The 21,563-nt window shown below is 34.9% G+C and overlaps 1 protein-coding gene across 1 annotated transcript in view; it reads left to right on the forward strand.

Moving 5' to 3' along the window:
* Window positions 1-21,563, forward strand: part of DOK6 (docking protein 6) — a 656,109-nt gene that overhangs the window by 471,117 nt on the left and 163,429 nt on the right. Inside the window, exon 6 of the mRNA XM_020985625.2 lies at window positions 16,668-16,806. Coding sequence (XP_020841284.1) covers window positions 16,668-16,806 — 139 coding nt within the window. The remainder of the gene's footprint in view (window positions 1-16,667; window positions 16,807-21,563) is intronic.

A 21,563-nucleotide genomic window follows, 5' to 3' on the forward strand; every position in this document is an offset into this window, starting at 1 on the left:
CTTTTCTCTCCTTTGTCACTAAAACTCCTGTTCCCTTATTGGATATCAGATAACCAATCTAATTTAACTAATCTGTAATGAGTTGTGAATAGAAGATAGGTCCTCAACCCCTTCCATCTTAATCCTCCTGCAAATCTTTGCCTAATTCAAATGACTCACTAATTGGTGAAATTTCAAGCAAACCACAAAAGATATCTGAGGTAGTCAGCCATTCTCTTAATCACTATTTACTTCACTCTTCCTCCATGTAAGGCTGGATGTGGGAGGAAAATGGAATATGGATGGCTACTATATACTGTCTTCCAATGGAGTACCACAAGGAGCTACTCTGAAGAAATCTAAATGAGTAACCCAGAAAAACCCAAATTGGTAGACATTCATGCTTATATATCATGAAGTACTTAAACTCTAGACATCCTGCTTAAAAGGTGCATCAGATCGCAAACCCTTAGTCATGGCAGCCAGATCAAGTTGAGCACAGAATCTTGGGGCTAAATTACCTTAAGGCAGGACAAGGTGTTCTACTCTGCTGTGAGAGTGGCCTTTATTTTATTCAAAGACAAAGGTGGATGCAGGCAAACTGGTGACTGGAAGCAAAAAAGAACAGTGGCTCACTAACATTATGGAAGGTCTGGAGCTAGAGGCTCCAATTCTCAATTGCTTTTCCCATCTAAATGTTATGTCTCCCTTTTCTCCCTATGGGGAGGAGATGGGCAGTCAAGAGGTCTTGATCATTGCTTTAGTTCCTCTCCTGCCATCATCTCTCAATCTGGATCCTGAGGACATGAATATCCTGGTCTGATATTCAGTAGTCAACAACATGAGGATAATTCTCACATTAGCAGGAAAGTCTTTCTGTCATTAAACCAAAGCAGCCTTGGAACCCCACTTGCTGCAGTTTTTTATTTTTTTTTTTGGTACTAAGGATAGGAATACATGCCATCTCATTATCATGATGTAAGCTCTTTGAGAGTAAAGACTGTCTTTGCTTTTGTATTTTTATCCCCAGTGATTAGCATAGTGCATGTAACATGGTAAACATTTTGATTGATGCTTTTTCATTCATTTCATTCACTTGTTTGGAAGCTCTAATAAAAACTGGACCAATAATTGTCCCCTGCTCAAGAAATGAGAAGCCTTAATCAGATTTATTCTCTTTGGTTATATATCCTTAGATCTTAAGAGGAATCTCAAGGCTTCTTTCTGTTCTTATAAGTGACTTCAGATATATTTGATTTCAATATTTTATAGTAGTAATTATAATTCTTCACTAAAGCTCTACTGTGATGACCCATCAAGGAAGAGAAGTCTGGTTCTGAGTTGTCAAACGCTATGCCAGTAGAACCCAAGCTATTCCAAATCCTATCAACCTTTAAAGTTTACAGGATGACCTGGTGATGGACTGTTGTACATTATTTATGGCTAATCATGGTAAGGGGGTACACATCACCAGTTTGCCACATAATGACATGTTTTTTAGGAACAACAACTCTTAGAAACCATTTACCAAGCCATAGGAAGGATGAGGAGGGGGAGGAAGAACAAAATGAAGTACGATTTATCCTTGTGGTGTAGAGCATCCAAACCCATGAAATCATGGATGCTTGAAGTATTGAAGTAGCTAATTACTATTGTTTGTGTCCTCTTCTTGACATTTAAACATAGTTAACCATACAGATTTAGATGGTTAGGAAAACAGGTAGATGGATACTGTACATATTAATGTACTAGGCTCTGCGCAACACTGAATACACAAACACAAACAAGCAAAATAGTTCCTTTCCCTCAAAGACCTTACATTTTAATAGAGGAAGAAAACTCATAGGAGGATATGACGGAGGAGGAGAAGGAAGGGAAGGGAGTCCTGGCCCCAGACAAGGTAAGGCAAAGGCTCACCTGTCAATGCCAGGGTGACCAGGGAGGAGTCCAAGTTTCTAGTCAAAATAGAATAAGAGTAGGACCAGAGTGAGGAGGTAGCAAGGAAGTGGCAAGAAGGTCTGAGTCCCAGCAAGACAGCATATTTCAGTTGTCTATATCATTGAATATCTATCATATTGACTTTTTAGTATGTTTTATTTGACTGCAACACCAAATTTAATACATCCATACACTACCTCGGTAGTTTGTTGTGCATGCAGCATTGTTGTTGCTGCTGTTCAGTCGTTTTGCAGTCATGGCTAATTCTTCATGACCCCATTAGAGGTTTTCTTAGCAAAGAATTGGAGCAGTTTTCCATTTCCTTCTCCAGCTCATTTTATAGATGAGGAACTGAGGCAAACAGGATTAAGTGACTTGTCCAGGATCACACAGCTTGTAAGTATCTAAAGCCAGATTTGAACTCGTGAAGATGAGTCTTCCTGACTCCAGGCCCTGGGCTCTATCCACTGTGCTGCTTAGCTGTGCCAAGCAGCATGATTACCTACTCATAATTCTTAAAATTGTAAGTTTATTGGCCTTTTGAATCACCTCTGAATATGGCATCATGAAATTCTTCCTTCTACTTAATTTTGGTTCTTGTTCCTCTCACTGATGTATAGTTAGCAGCTTCTCAATTGATCTTTTTTTTGTCCTCACAGTATCATCAAACTTATTCTTTGTTGAATAATTACATTGCCAACTCTCTCCTGTTGGTTTTTATCACCATTTGCCTCATTGACCTTCTATATACATCTCCTTTTTTGTTTTCTTTAACCTTTTGCTTATTGACTATGTCTTGTGCCCATATACTCTTTTGCTTTGTTATCATATTCTTTATGACCTCTCATCAGGTTAAGTAGGAGATGTATTGTTTTGTTTATATTCATTTATACTCTTCGTAAAGTTATGCACCACTCATTACCATAGCAGGAGGGATATCATTCTGAGCACCGCTTGTCTGAATGACCCCCTTTTTGGAAGTGTCAGCTAATGTTCAAGGAACAAGGGCATCATTCTGAATATATAGTTAACTTTTACACTGGAACAAATGTTATGATACTCGTCTTCGTAGTTGACTACAAAAGAAGCCACAAAAGCTTCATTAGGAATAGAAGTAAGTGACTATCTGTTGAATAGATACACTCAAGCAATTGTGGAGTTCAGGGGGAAAATATAAGAAAAAGCTAGAATTGGCAGAGCTAGTAGGCAGAACCCAAGGAAAATATTAAGAGTTGCAGAGAAAGAATAAAGGAACAAAGCAGAAGCAATAAAATAGTGGCAGGCTATTAATAGAAGCTGGGTCACAGGGACAGAAAGCTTCTGCTCAGTCTTGTAATGCCATTTGTCAGGGGGATCCAAAATGGTACCACCTGATTTTCACCACTGTTTTCCACCATCACACCCTCATATTCATTATCCCTGGGGGCTTTCCTGTTTTGTAGTTGTGTGAGTGGAAAACAAAGGGCAGTGCGGAAGCTGCCTTTCTTATATTGTCTCCATATACACACAGATTGATTTAGGGTTAAAGCGTCAACGTATCTGCCATAAGAAAGAGGTCTTTAAAAGAAATTTCTGTAGGAAACTGAAAGCTAAATCTCTCCTGACTCTCTTAAGAAAGACAATAAAAAGGGCAAAGAATGAAGAAAATAAAGGGGAAATTATATACGAAAAGGAAAATGGGTACAGAGAAACAATTAGGCAAAGATAGACTGAGAGAAGTATGAATAAATACATAGAAAGATAGAGGGGACTGTGGAGATGCTATGATCTAGCATATATCAAGGTAGTTTGTTTTTGCAAATAAAAAAACTCCCTGATTTTTTAAAAAGGTAGACCTTGATGATTTTTTTTAATGAAAGGTAACTTAGTTCCTACCTAAAGTTTAGAAACAGGCATACTTGAAATTATCTCATTCAAATTTTCAATTACTAAATATACTACTGCTCTAGAACATATAAAGTATCATAGCTCATCTTTACAGATTAATCAATCTACTTTCCTGTTTTGTTGCCATTCTGTATAGTGCCACTAAAAAGGTAAAGATATCTAAATATAAGTTGCACTTTTGCTACCATAAGCATAAATGAAATGAACATAGAAGATCCACGAATCAGATAGAATTAAGCTATGAACCATGTTTGGTAGTCAGTTTTCCCACCCTTGCTCCAAGCAGAAGATGAATTCATAAAGAAATGAATAAATCAGACTTTTAAAAATTCTTTAATTCTTCCTTCCAGGTTCAAAGCTTTGGTGTCATCCTTGACTCCTCACTTCATTAACTTCACATATCCAATCAGGTGCCAAATCTTGTTATTTCTACCTTTACAACTACTAAATAAAATCCTCTTTTCTCTACCCAAATAAACACCACTAGAATCTAAGTCCTCAACACCTCTTTATTGCAATAGTTTCCTAATGTGTCTCCTTGCCTCAATTGTCTCTCATTTGAATTCATCTTCCACACAGCCACCAAAGTCATTTCCTTAAAGCAAAAGTTTTACATTCTCATTCCTTTATTCAGTGGGTTCCCGCAATTGTACAACTTCTTTTTGTTGCTTAATGGATTACTTATGCCCAACTTTTCATGACCCTATTTGGTGTTTTCTTGGCAAAGGTACTGCATTGGTTTGCCATTTCCTTCTCCAGCTCATTTTACAAATGAGGAAATGATGCAAATAGTATTAAGTGACTGGCCCAGGGTTACAAAGGTAGTAAGTGTCTGAAGCCACATTTGAACCCAAGACCTCCCTGCCTGTAGGATCAGCACCACCTTGCTGCTCAAAAACCCATTTCATTATTTTTTTGTCTTATAGCCACTGCTTAGGATCAAATATAAACTGTTCTGTTCGACTCTTAAAATTCTTAATAGGGGCAGCTCAATGGTGCAGTGGATAGGGTATGTGCCCTAAAGTCAGGAGGACCTGAGTTCAAATCCATCTCAGACCAAACACTTGACACTTTACTAGTTGTGTGATCCTGGGCAAGTAACTTAACCTCAATTGCCTAAAAAAAATAAATAAATAAAATTAAATTTTAAAAAAGCTTCATAGCTTTGGTCGCACCATACCTTTGCATTCATGCTACACATTACTGCCTATCATGCACACTGTTTTACAATCAAATGGTTCCTCACTCATGCCATTCCATGTCCAGTTTCCATGCCTTTGCATTGTGTGTCCCCCATCATCCCCCCCCCATTCCTAGAATGCACTCCCTACTCACCTTTGCCTCTTAGAATCTTTAGCTTCCTTCAGAACTAAGCTCGTGTTATCTTCTACATAAAATCAAGTCAAATCAACAAACATTTATTAAGTGCATTCTGTGAACCAAATGTGATGCTAAGTGCAGTGGACATAAAGAATGGCCAAATAAATAAATAAATAAATAACACTGCTTTTGAGGGCTTATCTCCCAAACAGTTAATGTTTTCTCCTAGAATTATCTTATCTTTTGTCCCCTAAGTCCTGGACAGTTTTGCTTTTGTCCTTTTGTGCTTAGCACTTGACAAAATGCCTAGTACACAGAAGGCACTTTGACTGCCTGATGAAGGCTTCCTGGCTTTCCCTAGCTTAAAGTGATCTCTTATGAAAAACATAGTCTTTTACCTGGATATATCCTTTGTATCCATCATACCTTGTACTATATTTATTTGTGTGGCATTGCAATCCCCCAGGAGAATGCATGTTGTTTGGGAATATGGACTATTATTCTTTTCATCTTTTTATAGAAAGTACCTACTTTGCATATAAAACCTCACACACAATAGGTTTTTTAATAAATATTTGAAATATATTTGGTTAACCAAATTTAAAATGAAGGAAATTCACTTCAGAAAAAGAACACAGTAAGAATTATTGTATTTTAATATATTTTATTTATTTCATTTAATATTTCCCAATTACATGTAAAAAAATTTAACATTAATTTTTTAGGTCCAAATTCTATCTCTTCTCCCATCCTTTGAGAAGGCAAGCAATATAATACCAGTTATACATATGAAGTCATGAAAAACATTTCCATATTAGCCACATTACAAAAAAAAACACAAAATAAAACAATAAAAAGTTGAAATCAGTATGTTTCAATTTGCACTCAGAGTAATCAGTTCTTTCTCTGGAGGTGGATAGCATTTCTTATCATAGATTCTTTGGAACAGTCTCGAAACATTGTATTGATCAGAATAGCTAACTCTTTCACAGTTAATCACCCTTAGAATATTGCTATTACTATGCACAGTGTTTTCCTGGTTCTTCTCGCTGCACTTTGCATCAGTTCCTATAAATCTTTTTTTTTCCTGAAACCATCCCCCTTGTCATGTTTTATAGCACAATATTCCATCACAATCATATGCCACAACTCATTCCGCCATTCCCCAATTGATGGGTATCTCCTCAATTTCCAATTCTTTGCCACTACAAAAAGAGCTGCCACAATTTTTTTTTTTTTGTAAATAGGTCCTTTTCCTTTTTCTTTGATCTAATAGACCCAGTAGTGGCTTTCTTGGGTAAAAGAGTATGTACAGTTTTATAGCTCTTGGGACATATTTCCAAATTGTTCTCCAGAATAGTTAGACTAGTTCACAATTCCACCAACAATGCATTAGTGTTTCAGTTTTTCCCTATCCTATTCAGCATTCCTGTACAGTCACGTTTGCCAAACTGTTAGGTCTGAGGCAATATTCAGAGTTGTTTTAATTTGCTTTTCATTAATCAGTTATGTTAGAGCACTTTTTATGTGACCAGACATAGTTTTGATTTCTTCTTTTCAAAACTACCTGTTCATAACCTTTGACCATTTGTCAACTGGGGAACGGCTCACATATTTTTGTAAATTGGCCCAGTTTTTCATATAGTACAGGAATGAGGCCTTTATCAGAGAAATTTGCTGTAAAAAATTTTTTTTTCTCAGTTTCTGTTCTTCTAATTGTGGCCATATTAGTTTTGTTTGAGCAAAAAAAAAGTTTTAATTTCATGTAATTAAAATTATCCATTTTATTTCCCATAATCCATTCTATCTCTTGTTTGGTTCTAAACTCTCTTCTATTATCCATAGATCTGACAGGTTCATTTTTCCATGCTTCCTTAACTTATTTATAATTTTATTCTTTGTGTCAAATCATTTATCCATGTTGACTTTATCCTGCTATATGGTGTGAGATGTTGGTCTATGATTATTTTTTTGCCAAACTCTTTCCATTTTTCCCAGCACTTTTTTCAAATGATGAGTTCTTACCTCAAACGGTTAGATCTTTGGATACATCAAACACTAGATTATTATAGTCAATTTACTGCTACGTATTGTATACCTGATCTATTTCACTATTTTTGTTCTCCCTGGTTTAGGTATAAAAATCATATTTGTGTCATAAGAGGATTTGGTAGGACTCCTTCTTTACCTATTTTTCAAACAGTTTATATGGTATTGGGATTAATTGTTCTCTAAATATTTGGTAGAATTTACTTGTAAATCCATTTGGTCCTAGGGATTTTCTCTTAGGGAACTCATTGATGTTTATTTCTTTTAAAAAAAAAAGTAGGTTTATTTGAGTACTCTATTTCCTCTTCTGTTAAACTGGGCAGTTTATATTTCTGTAAATATTCATATATATTTCACTTAGTTTCACTGGCATGTAATTGGGCAAAATAGCTCCTTAGAATTGCTTTAATTTCATCTTCATTGATGGTGCAGTTGACAAACAAATCCACAACAGAGACCCTCACATATTCTCAAAAGCACTTTACTACTTGTCACTGATTATGTTCACATCCAGATTCTTGGTCCATTGGATTCTTCTTAGTTAGAAACCACTAAGAGTTAAGAGCAAAATCATTTTTTGCTCCTGTTACAGCATTTTCACCACTGTTTCCACATGTAGAGATAGCTCTGTGGGAACTCAGCTTTAGGAGCTAGGTCTACAAAGTCCTTTACCCGGTCCTAGGACTGTATATCTTCCATTCACTCACAATTCAAAGAAAGTTAACTTGCTGAAAATACTGATTCAATTTGAGTGTCCTTACTCAGACAACCCCCACATTTATTCTCTTGTATTCTACACCCACTCTTGACATACACTCAAAAAGTGATGTATATTCTATCTTCTATTTTACTCTTTTGATCTACTTCACTCACTCAATAATTGCTTCACTATCTTGACAATACCTTCACAAATGTTGAAGGATCAGATCTTTTAGTACCATATCAAACAATGAATACCAGTGTCAAAAAAAAAAGCTATGTTCTTTTATAGCACATAGCAGCACATAGCACACAATGTCTAAAATACTAAACATAGGATCAAAAAAGGAACCAATTATATTGAAATACAGGTATCCATTTTTTTAAAATTCACACATATGGGCCAATAAAGGAATGAATCACTCAAAGCTACCATATTTTACTCTCCCAAATGCCAGGACCCTTGAGAGAAACCACTCAAATAATGGTACCTTATATGATGGGGAAATTTTTGTATAGGAAGGTCTTTTACATTCTTCTTTTAACTTCAGGTTGTGAGACACTACAAAAGATCTAGACAAACTTTAAAAAGTGAAAGGTAAAAAATTTACCAATCTGAAAAACTAACCTCAGAAGTGAAAAAAGGTAGGGGAGAGAAAATACTATTGAAAAGAGCAGGAGGGGTTTTTTTGTGGGACTGAAACTGAAACTCTCTATTCCCTACAGTAGTAGATTCAGGTTACTATTTTGGCATGGCAATCCAACAATAGGAGCTTGTTCAAATCATACAAATAGAAGATTTTTTAAAAGCTTAAAAAAAAGACTTTTAGATTCCTGCTGTTCTCACTATTTTTGGATGATTTTGTTGTACCATTTTCTTGCATGACCTGTTTTGACAGTGGTAAAAAATTTCAAAGACTAGAAATTGTAATGGATCAGTGATCCTTTGTCTAAGAAAACCTCTAGACAGAATTTAACACACAAAAAAATAACAATTCTGATACCTCTAAATTCCAGGATCTTCCTGATTACTGGTTTTATCTAGTCATTTATTACCATGTGAGTTGATGACTTTAATTTTAACACATTTTACTTGGTGATATGACCTTTGAGAGAAAAATATGATCTGTATATTAACATATATGCAATTGTCTTTAAATACTATCAAAATCATAAGAATGGATCTGTATAACATGTAAAGCTTTTCTGTTTTTTATATATAACATAAAAACCTGGTACATTTCATTTTTATTTGCTGTTAAAACTTTACTTTAAATACCTTTCTCAAAAATGCAAATGATTAACATTCATAACAATAATTGTAATTTTATTTGCAGTACTATTGAATTCCATTTAATTAAACAATAATCATAGTTAATTCTATTTACAAATAGTAGAAAAATTATATTTTTACAGTTCCACTCTGTAAAATAAAAGTCCATTCTTTTTTAATTTCAACATTCCACTTGTGTTCCTTTATGGCAACAATTCATAACTCAAAATGAGTATCACATTAAGAAAATGGAGAGGTGTATGATGGCTATGAGAATGCTGCAACATATAACCAATGATTAATTTTGAAGAAAATTTTTGAAGTAAACAATATTATAATGGAAATAGGTGACAGGAAGAGAAAATAGGTTGATCACATAGCAAGGACAAGGAATGGCAAGTGGACAGCTAGTTATTTCCCCTGGCACTTTCTTAATGTTAGGAGAAAGTGAGCAAGGGCTTTAGCCTGTTGAACACAGATGTCCTGTGATTAACTTATAGGAGGATATGGATCAGAGTTGCACAATATTGGCAGGTATGGATGGGTTTCAATCTTCCTCATTTGATGAAACTTCCAAATTAGTGAGGTGATAGATGCATTTGAGCAATTGAGTATAGCATTCTCTAGGTCTCAGCAAAAAAAAAAAAAGGCCCATTGCTAGTTACCCCTTCAAAATGGTAAGGGGAAATCAAATTCTTGTTTTCCAATTTGATGACTGAAAATTAGTAACATGTCTATTAAACTTCATAAAAATCCTCAACCAATATTTTACAGGCAAAAAATCTAGGTGAAATGTCTTTTATGTTAGCCAACAAGTCCTTGCATAATGTAGTTCTGTTATTAGCTTTAAGAGTTGTATATCTGCTGAAATTAGAAATTCTGAGTATGAGTCAGTGTGTGTGTGTGTGTGTGTGTGTGTGTGTGTGTCTGTGTGTGTGTGTGTAGTATGGTGGGTAGAGAGAAGCCTGGATATGCCCTCAAAGACTCTGCAGATAAAATCCAGATATATTACTTGCAATGTTTGTACTCTGGGGCAAATCATGTCACCTCTTTAAGCCTCACTTTCTACATCTGTAAATTCACTGGTTTGGTGAGTCAGTAGAGTGATGTGGTACCCCCTACACCTAATGTAATCTTAGGATGCATTAATAGAAGTATCATTTCCCAAATGTGGAGATTAATAGCTAGTCTCTGTTCTGCCAAGATTATCATATCACATCTGGAGTAGGAGTAGTATGTTCTGTTTGGGGAGCTATATTTTTAGGAAGAATATTGACAAACTGAGGCACATCCAGAGGATGACTTACAGTATGGTGAGAGGACCAGAGACTATATAGTACAGGGATTAGGCAAGAAACATAGAGAATAGAAAAGATAGAAGTCTAGCTTGGTATGACTGAGGTTTCTACCTATTTAAAAAATTGTCAGATGTAAAAGGAATCATATTTATTCTGCTTGGCCCAAGAAGACAAAAATAGGGATAACGGGTAAATGTTTCACAGAAGTAGATTTCTGCTCAGTCTAAGAAAGCACCTCCTTATATGCAGAACCATTCTGAAATGGAATGACTATCTCTAAAGACACTGCATTACACACAATAGGAAACATTCAGGCAAAGAAAAAACTACTTGTTAAACATACTGTAGCAGAGATAGAAGAGACTCATAACTCACATAGGGTTGAGAATGGCTGACATAGAACACTGTGGAGATTCATGGAATGAACACTGAACAGGAAGTCAAAATACCTGGATGCAAATATTAGTTATGCCATATTTTGTTTGTGTGGGTTTAGGATGGTTTATGAGCACTTCTAAAAGGGAGATATCTTCACCAAGACCCAGAATAGCTTTAGTAAGAAAGAATCACATCAAACCATGTTTAATTTACCTTGTCTTCTTTTTGTTTTTGTTTTTGACAGCCATAGCAAGCTAATAGATCAGAGAAATATTATGAATATAGCCAGGAGTTACACTGGTAAATTTTTAACTAGCTGTTCAAGAAAAAGGGCATTTGACATTTTCAGTGTCATCTGCATTACTAACATTTTTCTCCATTACTTTCTTGTCTGGGCAATCAACAAAGCAAGAAATCAAACCCTGATTTTTAGTATTTGTGGATTTCCAAAGTGTAAATGCTCATACTAAAAATTTAACATTTAGCTCTAATGAGCCATTTTGAGCTGGCTCCAGTATACCCCTGTTTCTATATTGCAGAAAAAATGTTTAATATCCTTGTGGGAGGAAAAGGAACTATGGAACTGTATGATAATGCAGGGTCATGATCAGATTGGACTATATTCACAGGAGGATAACCAGGTTCAAGATGCTTAGGGGATACAAAACTGTTATAAAAAGACCAGTTGAAGAAACCATAGATGTTTGGCTTGGAGAAAGAAAAGGCTTGTTGGGGACATGAAGGAGGTCTTCAAATATCAAAAGTGCTATTACAAGGCTTTATCCTAGAGGTCATCAAAAGGACCATTTAATGGAAATTACAAGAACTGAGATTTTAAATTCAACATAGGTAAAATTTTCCCATAAATGGAGGAAATAGAATGGACTACATTGGAGGATAAGTGGGTTCAAAGTAAGGTGTTCAGGTAGAGACCAAATAAGCATTGGTTAGGCCTGCTGTAGCCATTTTCTATGAGCTTAGATCTTGGACTAGATGACCTCCAAGATCCCTAAGATAGATCCTAATATTATATTTATGCTACCTTCTTCACAGGATTGTTGTTATGATTAAATTATATAATTCAAGCAAAGTGCTTTATAAACTGGAAATTGTTATATCAAAATAAACTGTTATTATAAAGACACATTTCAACAATGGAATTCTATGATTTGAGGATATTCAAATATCTTAAAGGAAAGCTCCCAGCACTAGTACTTTTGTTTCTTTCCTTCCAGAAGTACTAAAAAGCAAAATGCCAATATTGCTAAATGACAATAAAGATTAAACTGTTAATAGGACTAAATGTGTTCATTGCTTTTAACCGTTATGAAGAAAAGCTGTGTGGTTAAGAATTTCATTACTTTCTACAATTAAACATTAAATTTTAAATACTGTACAGAAGTGCTTGTGTGTCTTTAGGCTAGATTCTATGTTTTATTCCCCTAGTTGACATTTAAATTGTTTGTGTGTCTACAGGTTATCTGTCTAGTTCTTTAAAAAATATGAACAATATACTACACATGAAATTAATGATGGAAGAAATTGCCAAAGGTAATTTTATCTATCCCTGGGATGATTTCATCCACACGTGCACACATACACATATTTATTTTTTTAACCAAGGATGATAATTATAAAGGTATGTTTGGGTCATGCTATGTCTAGCATATTTATCAAGGCTCCCTACACTTTCCAATTTTCATATCAATAAGAATTTCATCTTCATAGTCTACACTCCACAAAGAAATATAGTAAGCATGTGGAAGTGACTTTATCACAAAGAAAAATTGTGCAGATTTTGCTATTATACTTTGATAGATTTGTGGCCTCATAAATGAAAGCAATCTCTCAACTGGTATACATTCCAAATTGTCTATACTGTCTGATCTTCTATAGTTATTATACATAACCTGCTACAACTCCTCCATAGAAGAGCTACATGATAACATACTGTAGACATTGCTTCTAACCTTTAAACATTCCATTACTAACAGTAAACTGCTCAGTTAACTTCTTGATTTGTAACCAGCTAATTTCCTTTTCCTATTATGAATGTTCTTCATGATACCTTTTATACCATTCCTATCGATAAATTGTCACTAGAAACATGTTGCAGACTACTTGTACATACCACTTGTCTCTCTGTTACTTTTTGGATTGCTAATAATTGTGATTCTTTGGAAATTCCAGTTTTTGATTATTTGAAGCCACATAGCATCAGTGATAGAATGATGGTTTCAGAGAGTTTTTTGCTTATTCAATTGTTTTTTTTTCTTCAGAGAATAGTTTGGAATCATTAAAGCCCTTCATAATTTCCCAAATGTAGTTCAATTTAGTGTCTATGTTTATCCAGTTTTGAGCCTTGCCTATTATCTTTTGGCAATTCCAAGCAAAACAAAAATAATATATAATTACATAGCACATACACTATATATTTATGTATTATGTGTATACAAATGGGACTATGTAAATGGGAGGCCACCACATGCATATCATAGCCTGAATAGTAGTTTTTCTTTATTCGTTATTCACTGGACTAGAGGGGGTCCTTAAAATTGATGTCCTGATAATAAATCCTACAACTTATGAGTTGAGGGAAAGGAGGCTGGTGGTTTCAGGTATTAAGGTCCCAGCTAATCATGAAAGTATCAAAGTATCTATTGCACTATAATTGCCTGACATTTCAGTTGATATTTATTGATGTACCTCTAATAAAAACAATATTTGTGGAGCTATGTTATTCTTGAGTGGAGCTTTATCCTACATTGTGTTCTTATTTCTTAGCCTGCATCTATAGAAGCAAAGTGAGTCAGATAATATTCCTCCTGTACTCTTTTCCAATCAGGCCATATCTGTAGTATTGTGTTCAGTTCTAGGAGTCATATTTAAGAAAAGACATTGAGACTTTGAAGTGCTTCAAGTGTATTTTCCACAGAATACTGAAGGGTCTGGAAACCATGCCACAGAAGGATCATTGGAAGTTGCTGAGCCTAGGGGAAGAGAGTTGCAATAGAAATCTTCAAAGAAAATATTTAGCCCAGAGAAGAGGGCTGTAATAGAAATCTTCAAAGAAAACATTTAGCCTAAAGAAGAGGACTGCAAAGAAATTTTCAAATATGTTAAATGTTATGTGAGAGAAGAATTACAACTGTTCTGCTTGGCCTTGAGGGACCAACAAGTATGAATGTGTGACCAAGAGTTATGGGTAGAAAAATTTGGGCCTAATAAAATGAAGGACTTATTAGCAAACTGAGTTATACAAAACTCAAGCATCTTCTTCTGGACACAATGAGTTCTACAACCCTAGAAATCTTTAAGATACTGGATAAGTGGGTGATAAACTTGCCAGGGATATTATGGAAAGGCTTCCTGTTTCAGGAATGGATTAGACTATACTAGGTCCTTCCAACTCTCAAATTCTCTGATTAAATACTAGTAATGTGTAGAGAGAAATATCCAATTATCATCTCCCTACTTACTACCAAGTTTGCAGTTGTGGCCTTGCACTAACCCCTTTCACTTGGTTGCCAGTTTGGTGTCCTCTGCTCACCATCCCTTCCATATGTGATTGTCCTTCTCATTAGTGAGGTAATACAAGAAAAATAACTATAATGAGTTATTACCATTCTTCCTAATTCTGTCCCTTCTTTCTCAATAACTGAAAATATGATGCAGTGATCTTTGCCTGTAGCACTATAAACTTATAGTAATATTGTCTTTCTACATGATATTTTTAGCCCTGCAGCTGGATATACATATTTTTAAAAGTTCATGTGATTGTATAAAGCATAAAGGATATCCATACCAATATTATTGCATTATAGAAGAGCATGTTTCATATTTTCTCAAATATGTATATTTGCCCTCATTTACCACATTTATGCAACTCTTGATTTTGTATTTGATGGTACAACTGTTAAAGAAAAAAATATTTTTTTTACTCCAATCACTATATCATTCCAGTTGTTTTTATGTTCTAGTTTTTATTATTCCCCTCTTTTCATTCTCCTGTGACTATATCCTTTCTTGCAGTCAGAGTGCAAAGAATACAACTATTCAAGTTTTTCTTTTCTTGTAGAAAACTAGAGTTTACTTTTTTTTGTAACTAAAAGAGATCTTTTTATGAAGACTTCCTACCTGAAAGACTAGTTTATCAGGGCATAATCTGCCATAGGTCTTTGCATTTCAATTATTGGGCATGAAATAAGACTTTTTCCCTTGATTATATCTCTTAAGTAACTGACAATCAATTGTTTATTTTCTTGGTAAAACAATCAACAAAACACAAACCTCAAATTCAACCATTTCTGCCTGTTGTTTTGTTGTCGCACTGGTTAGATTCTTGTACCTCCTCTGAATCAACAACAAAAAAAACTCATTTTATTTCACTTTGAGAAAATTCTTCATTTTTCCTCTAGACTTTCCATTTCACGCTGTTTGAATTTTATTAAGATCTCTTTACAAAAAAGCTAAGTGCAGGCTATATGGTGCCCTACAGGGTCCCAATTGCCGATTCTATAATGTCTAAAACCTCTTGAGACATTTCATTTCTTCTGGAAATTCCTTTGGGATTCATAGAGAAGCAAGTGAAATCCTTTCAGTTGAATGCAGGAAAAACTGAGCCTCAAGGAAATTTTCTGTACAGCTTTTACATAGTCTCACCTGGAAACTAAATTTTAATCAACCCAGTTAATCATTCTGATTATTTTCAGTTAAGTATTTTTCCATAAATAGGTCTATGTGTTGTGGTCTTTTCCTAAAGAGCTCCAATCTTTTTACATTATTGACTTTCATTCAATAATCATTTCATTTATTAAGAACCTATTATGTGCAAAGCTCTCTAGGTTATTAGTGAGATACAAAGATAATTAAGAAACTCATTTGTAGAGCTTATACTATGTTTTTAATATTGAATATCTTCTAAGTTATATTCTAGGTGTTTTTCCATTGATCAAAGTTCCTACCTATAATTTTGTATCTATTATTACCTGTTCCAAAAGGATAGGTGATTACCTTCATTGTCCTCATTCTTTGCTTCCACATATCATTTTGGTACTACCTAGAATATGATTATTTTGGCCACAGTAATTCAAGTAGCATGCTAATTAGAAGTGTGATCCACATTGGTAGATGAAGTGCCAATGATAGCTACCATTTACATAGCTCTTTAAGGTTTGCAAAGTGCTTTATATATGTTATTTCATTTAATCCTCAAAACCCTACAAAGTAGGTGCAGAAAACTGAGGCAGAGCAAGGTTAAATGACTTACCAAAGTTACACAACTAGCAAATGACTAATATTCCTGACTTCAAGTTCAGCATTCTATCTATCCACTATATCACTTAGCTGACTAGTATCATAGACCTTTGAAGGGTATAAGTATCAATTAAAATCTATAATCTTTTTTGTTTTTTCCCTAGATGTCATAAATCAATAGTTTTCTAATCTGAACAAAATGTTTCAATTAAAACAATACCATCTCAGAGTTAAGTTTCCTGTGGACAATGGATGTATTTAAAGAAAATAAGTAATTACATTTATTCTTTAGCCATTACATAAATGTACCTTATAATGACCTACGTCAATATAAATATTCTTGAGAATTTTTCACAAGTTCACATTAACACTGATTAAGCATCTCATTCCCTTTAAACTACTTGATTTTTGGTGATGTTTATTTGACGGTGGTGCTGGTGGTGGTGGTAGGTTGTTTTTGTTTTGTTTTGTTCTTCCAGATCTGGGCCAATGTTGCAAGGGATTAATTAAAACTTTAAAAATTTCAAGAAACTTTCAGCAATAGAGCAAAAATATTCTCTTCATACCTTTCCCTTGCTCCATTCTCACAGGATGTGTGACACAGGAGAAGGACTATTCACCTTTCAAACAAGGGAAGGAGAAATGATCTATCAGAAGGTACACTCTGCAACCTTGGCAATAGCAGAACAACATGAAAGACTAATGCTAGAGATGGAGCAAAAGGCGCGGGTAAGGCCCTTTTTCTGTACCTTAAATATTTGGAACACTATGTGTGTAATATGAGCAAATCTGTGCTTTTAGAAGCATATTCTTCCTTCAGGAGTACAGTAGTTAATGAGTCCCTGAGTACATTATCTTTAACCAGGTGTTCAGTAGTTACAGACATTATTAGAAATAGTAACCTAATCAACTATACTTCACATGTTCAATAGCTTTAAACAGGGTGTTTTTCCTTCCCTATATAAATGTTCATTCTTGGCTACCTGAAATGGAACGCATCCCATGGAACAGATAGCAGGTAGAAGAAGAAGGGGCCCCACTACTTGTGACTCAAACTAGACAGTGTTAACTAGGAAAATAAAGGTACTATTTTATATAACAGGCAGTTAGGTGGTGCAGTGAATAGAGCTCTGGGCACACAGTCAAGAAGACATTAGTTCAAACTTGACCTCAGACACTTATTTGCTATGTGATCCTGGGCAAGTCACTTAACCCTGTTGGCTTCAGTTTGTTTGCCTCAGTTCATCATCAGCTAGAGAAGTAAATGACAAACATTCCCGTATCTTTGCCAAGAAAACCCCAAAAAGGGGTCACAAAGAATTAGACATGACTGAAAATGACTAAACAACAACACCCTTGCCCTTTTGTGGTCACCCTTTATGCTAAAGCTATTCTATTTTCTCAATTCTGGGGCCACTATTGCAGAACTTGGAGCTTGTTATATTCTATTTGTAAGGGGAAACACACACACACCCACAATAACAGAGTAGTATAATGTTTACCATATGAGAAATTTGTGTCCTGTCTAGTTTTAGAAAGATAACTTCATTTTAATAGTGAATTTTTTACCAAAGGAATAATAAGACATGAGAATCATTATAGTTAATAAGTTACCATTGTAAATATTACTGTAGGAAAATTGTTCACAAACTTTCCTCTCAATGCCTTTGAAGAAAGGACAAGAGAATAACTTGTGGTTATAGCTGCCATGACAGTATCTCTCTTTTATTTAGGGCTCAAATATAAACAGTAGGTGAAATGAAAGAGCCAAAATGATACTATAAGTCATGGCTGGTTCTTTGCTAAATAAGGCAAGGAAAGGCAAGGAAAGGCAAGGAAAGGCAAGGAAAGGCAAGGAAAGGCAAGGAAAGGCAAGGAAAGGCAAGGAAAGGAAAGGAAAGGAAAGGAAAGGAAGGAAAGGAAAGGAAGGAGGAAAGGAAGGAAGGAGGAAAGGCAAGGAAAGGAAAGGCAAGGAAAGGAAAGGCAAGGAAAGGCAAGGCAAGGCAAGGCAAGGCAAGGCAAGGCAAGGCGAGGCAAGGCGAGGCAAGGCGAGGCAAGGCGAGGCAAGGCGAGGCAAGGAAAGGCAAGGAAAGGCAAGGAAAGGCAAGGAAAGGCAAGGAAAGGCAAGGAAAGGCAAGGAAAGGAAAGGAAAGGAAAGGAAAGGAAAGGAAAGGAAAGGAAAGGAAAGGAAAGGAAAGGAAAGGAAAGGAAAGGAAAGGAAAGGAAAGGAAAGGAAAGGAAAGGCTATTTCTAGTACAATTTACTATGACTATATTTTGGTCCAAATTATGTATTGATCTGATAAAAGTGATTCTCAATTATATAATACTTTGAAGAAAATATGGAAAGTGTTTTTAAATTCAAAAATAAGGAAAAGAGTCTCACAAGTAGCTTTACAGTCCTCTGTTCATTATAATGTTTCAAATTTGCCACCTAAACACATTGATTTGAATGTTTGTGGTTAAAGTAAAGGCCAGCTCATTGCTGAAAATTTTAATCTCCTTGCACGCAGAGGACTAGTGTTATTACTGAGATTATGAATAGTTAACTTTTATCATTCATGAAAGAAACTTTTAATGCTCTCAATAAACTACTTCATAGTTTAAGATACTAACAAGAGCACATTTGTCTTTCCTGTAATGATTATTGGAAGAGATGTCTCATGGAAGATAGAATAGTCTCATCAGATATGTTATAGAGGTGGTTATCATTTAGGTAAAGATTTAATGAAATGGTCAATAAGACCCCTTCCAGTTCTGAAATTCTGTGATTCTTTAATTATGATTTATAATTACTTTGTAATTATCCAGAATATTACTTCCTGGGGGAAAAATATTATTTGTAGTACATTAGAAATTAATTCACACATTTGCACAATAGCATGTTCAACCTGGATTCATTTGAATTCTCTTGAAAAGTTGATTTTTGACACAACTAAATAAGTACATTCTCTATCACCTATATGTTTATTCAGCATTTTCTTCAGATGAGTTATAACTCTTCACACAGACAAAACCCATACTTCCAGAACAAACTCTTTTAATTTCAGTCCCATGATAGAAGTTCCTTGAATTATCTAGCTCAATACAATTTAATCACTCCATATAATTTCATCTCTATATACTATAGATTCAATCCTGCCCATGATGCTTAATAATTCCAAAATTTACAACAATTCTGAAGACAGAATTCAAAAGAATGATTCCCAAAATGTGGTTTAATGACTTCCTGGAATTTCCTTTGATTTAGTGATCTGAAATTCCCCAAACCAGTTCCTGTCATTTAAAGAAAAATTAATGTTACTTTTGACAGAATCAAAAGGAGGTAATTAGTCAATGTGTTATAGTGAAAAGAGTGATAGACTTGGAGTTAAGAGACCTGCGTTTGAATTCTGACCTTAAAATTACTAGCTATGTGACCTTGGTCAATTTAAGTCCCTGATACTTTATTTTCCTCATCTGTAGAATGAGGTGATTGGACTTGGTGTTTTTAAGGTCACTTCTGGCTCTAAATCTATGATCCTTTGATCCTCTGGAATCAAATATCTGCATTACCAGTGAGAGAGAGAGAATGAGAGAGAGAGAGACAGAGAGAGAGAGAGAGAGAGAGAGAGAGGTATCCTTGTAGTATTATATGAAATATTCTTAAAAACTTGTGTAGGATGTCAAACTGTCATATATGTAAAATATATATAGGGGATATATAATAATATTCATATTTATGTAGTGCTTTAAAGTTTGCAAAGTAGAACTTTTATCTCAGTAATACTATCAGATAGTAAAAATATAATAATAATAATAATAATAATTTTCAGACAAAGAAAACAAAATATAGAGGGCTCTAAGTGACTTTGTCATGATTGCATAGCAAGGAAATATCAGAGCTATTACTCAGGCCCAGGTCTCTCATACCATGTGAAGAACCACTTGCCTCTATGAAGAAAATTCATTAGCATCACAGGGAAATAGCAGATTTGATATAGAAGGAAATGATGGGGAGTAAAAAATGGCATTAAATGAAAAGTTCTAAAAAGAAGGAGATCACATGAATTTTGCTTTCCTTAAACTAGAAAACAATCACTGTTAAGAAGGTTAAAGACAACATTAGAGATTTTATACTTTAGAATCTTTTTCTTATACATCTCTAAGAGCAGTTTCTTATTTTGCTGTATATTAATCAAGGAGAGATAATGTGGTGTAATGGAAAGAGAAACTCCTTGAAACAGGAAAGTCTTTGTTCAAATCTTGCTTATTATCCATATTAGTATTGTGGCCATGGGAAAGTCAAAAATTCTCAGCAACATAACCAACTTTTCTAAGACCATGGTTACTTAGACTTATCATATGTATTATTAGAGGGAATTTCTATTTCAAGTGTTCCCTTGAACTCATTAAATCATGCCTTACCTGGAAAGGGATATACAAAGCATCTGCTATACTTCAACTCTGTGAAAGGTACTGTTAAAGAAACACATGTAGAGTGATATTGAGATGTCAGTCAAATTAATTAAGTTAAATTATGATTATATTATTAAGGTCTTTAATTATGTGTAAAAGGTCTTTATTGCATCTCATTGCTAGGTCTAATTATCAACAAGGACTGATTAAATCTCCACACTGGATAGCATTTTATTCACTCAGGATATCATGGAATAGAGCTACCCTTTTGCACTAGGTATGTGCATCTGAGTCTGTGTGTAGGTACACACACAGACACACACACCTATATATAAATCTTTCTCTTCTCCCAATATAATGTAAGTTCTTTGAAGGTAAAGATTATTTTATCTTTTTTCTCCATAACTCCGGAACTTAGCATAGTTCCTGGCACATAGAAAGTGTTTAATAAATGCTTCTTGATTGATTTATTGGGCCCATAAAATAGCCAAGGAATATTTTCCATGTCACTTGACAGGAGACTTAGAGAGAGATGAGCACAGACCAGAAACAAGAGATCTGAGAATAAACTTAAGTTCTGTGAGAAATGAGTATTGGTAAACCCTGTCCTTCTGTATATTCTCCTACAAATACCATATTCTCAGTTTCAGTGTTGGAGAGGCAGAGAAAAATCCTCATGGCTTGAGAGATAAGAATTGTCTAGAAGGGAACAGTGTGGCTAAGTGAGATGAGTTCCTGGACTCCAAATTCCTTCATGACAAAGCAATGGTAGAACCTATGGAGGCAGTTAGAGGCTGTGTAATTGTAAGAGTTCCTGAACTGCCTCCTAGAAAAGTGTCAGAGTTGAAGAATCCAAATCTTCAGGAGGGTTTATGGAACAAATAACCATGTGACCAAGTGAAAGAGTAGTAATAGTCCTGAACCTCAAGATCTGGGATGGAGAGAAAATGGTAGAACATCCTTTCTCATAAATGGCAGCAGCCAGAAGCCACCAGAACTGAATTTGTGTCACATAAACTGAGAACTTGGTGGTTCTGGGCTATGATTTACATGAAGCAGAGTGTTGTGATGGATAGAGTTCTGGATTTG

This window comes from Phascolarctos cinereus, unplaced genomic scaffold (assembly GCF_003287225.1).
Source record: "Phascolarctos cinereus isolate Bilbo 61053 unplaced genomic scaffold, phaCin_HiC Scaffold_4;HRSCAF=312, whole genome shotgun sequence".
NCBI lineage: Eukaryota > Metazoa > Chordata > Mammalia > Diprotodontia > Phascolarctidae > Phascolarctos > Phascolarctos cinereus.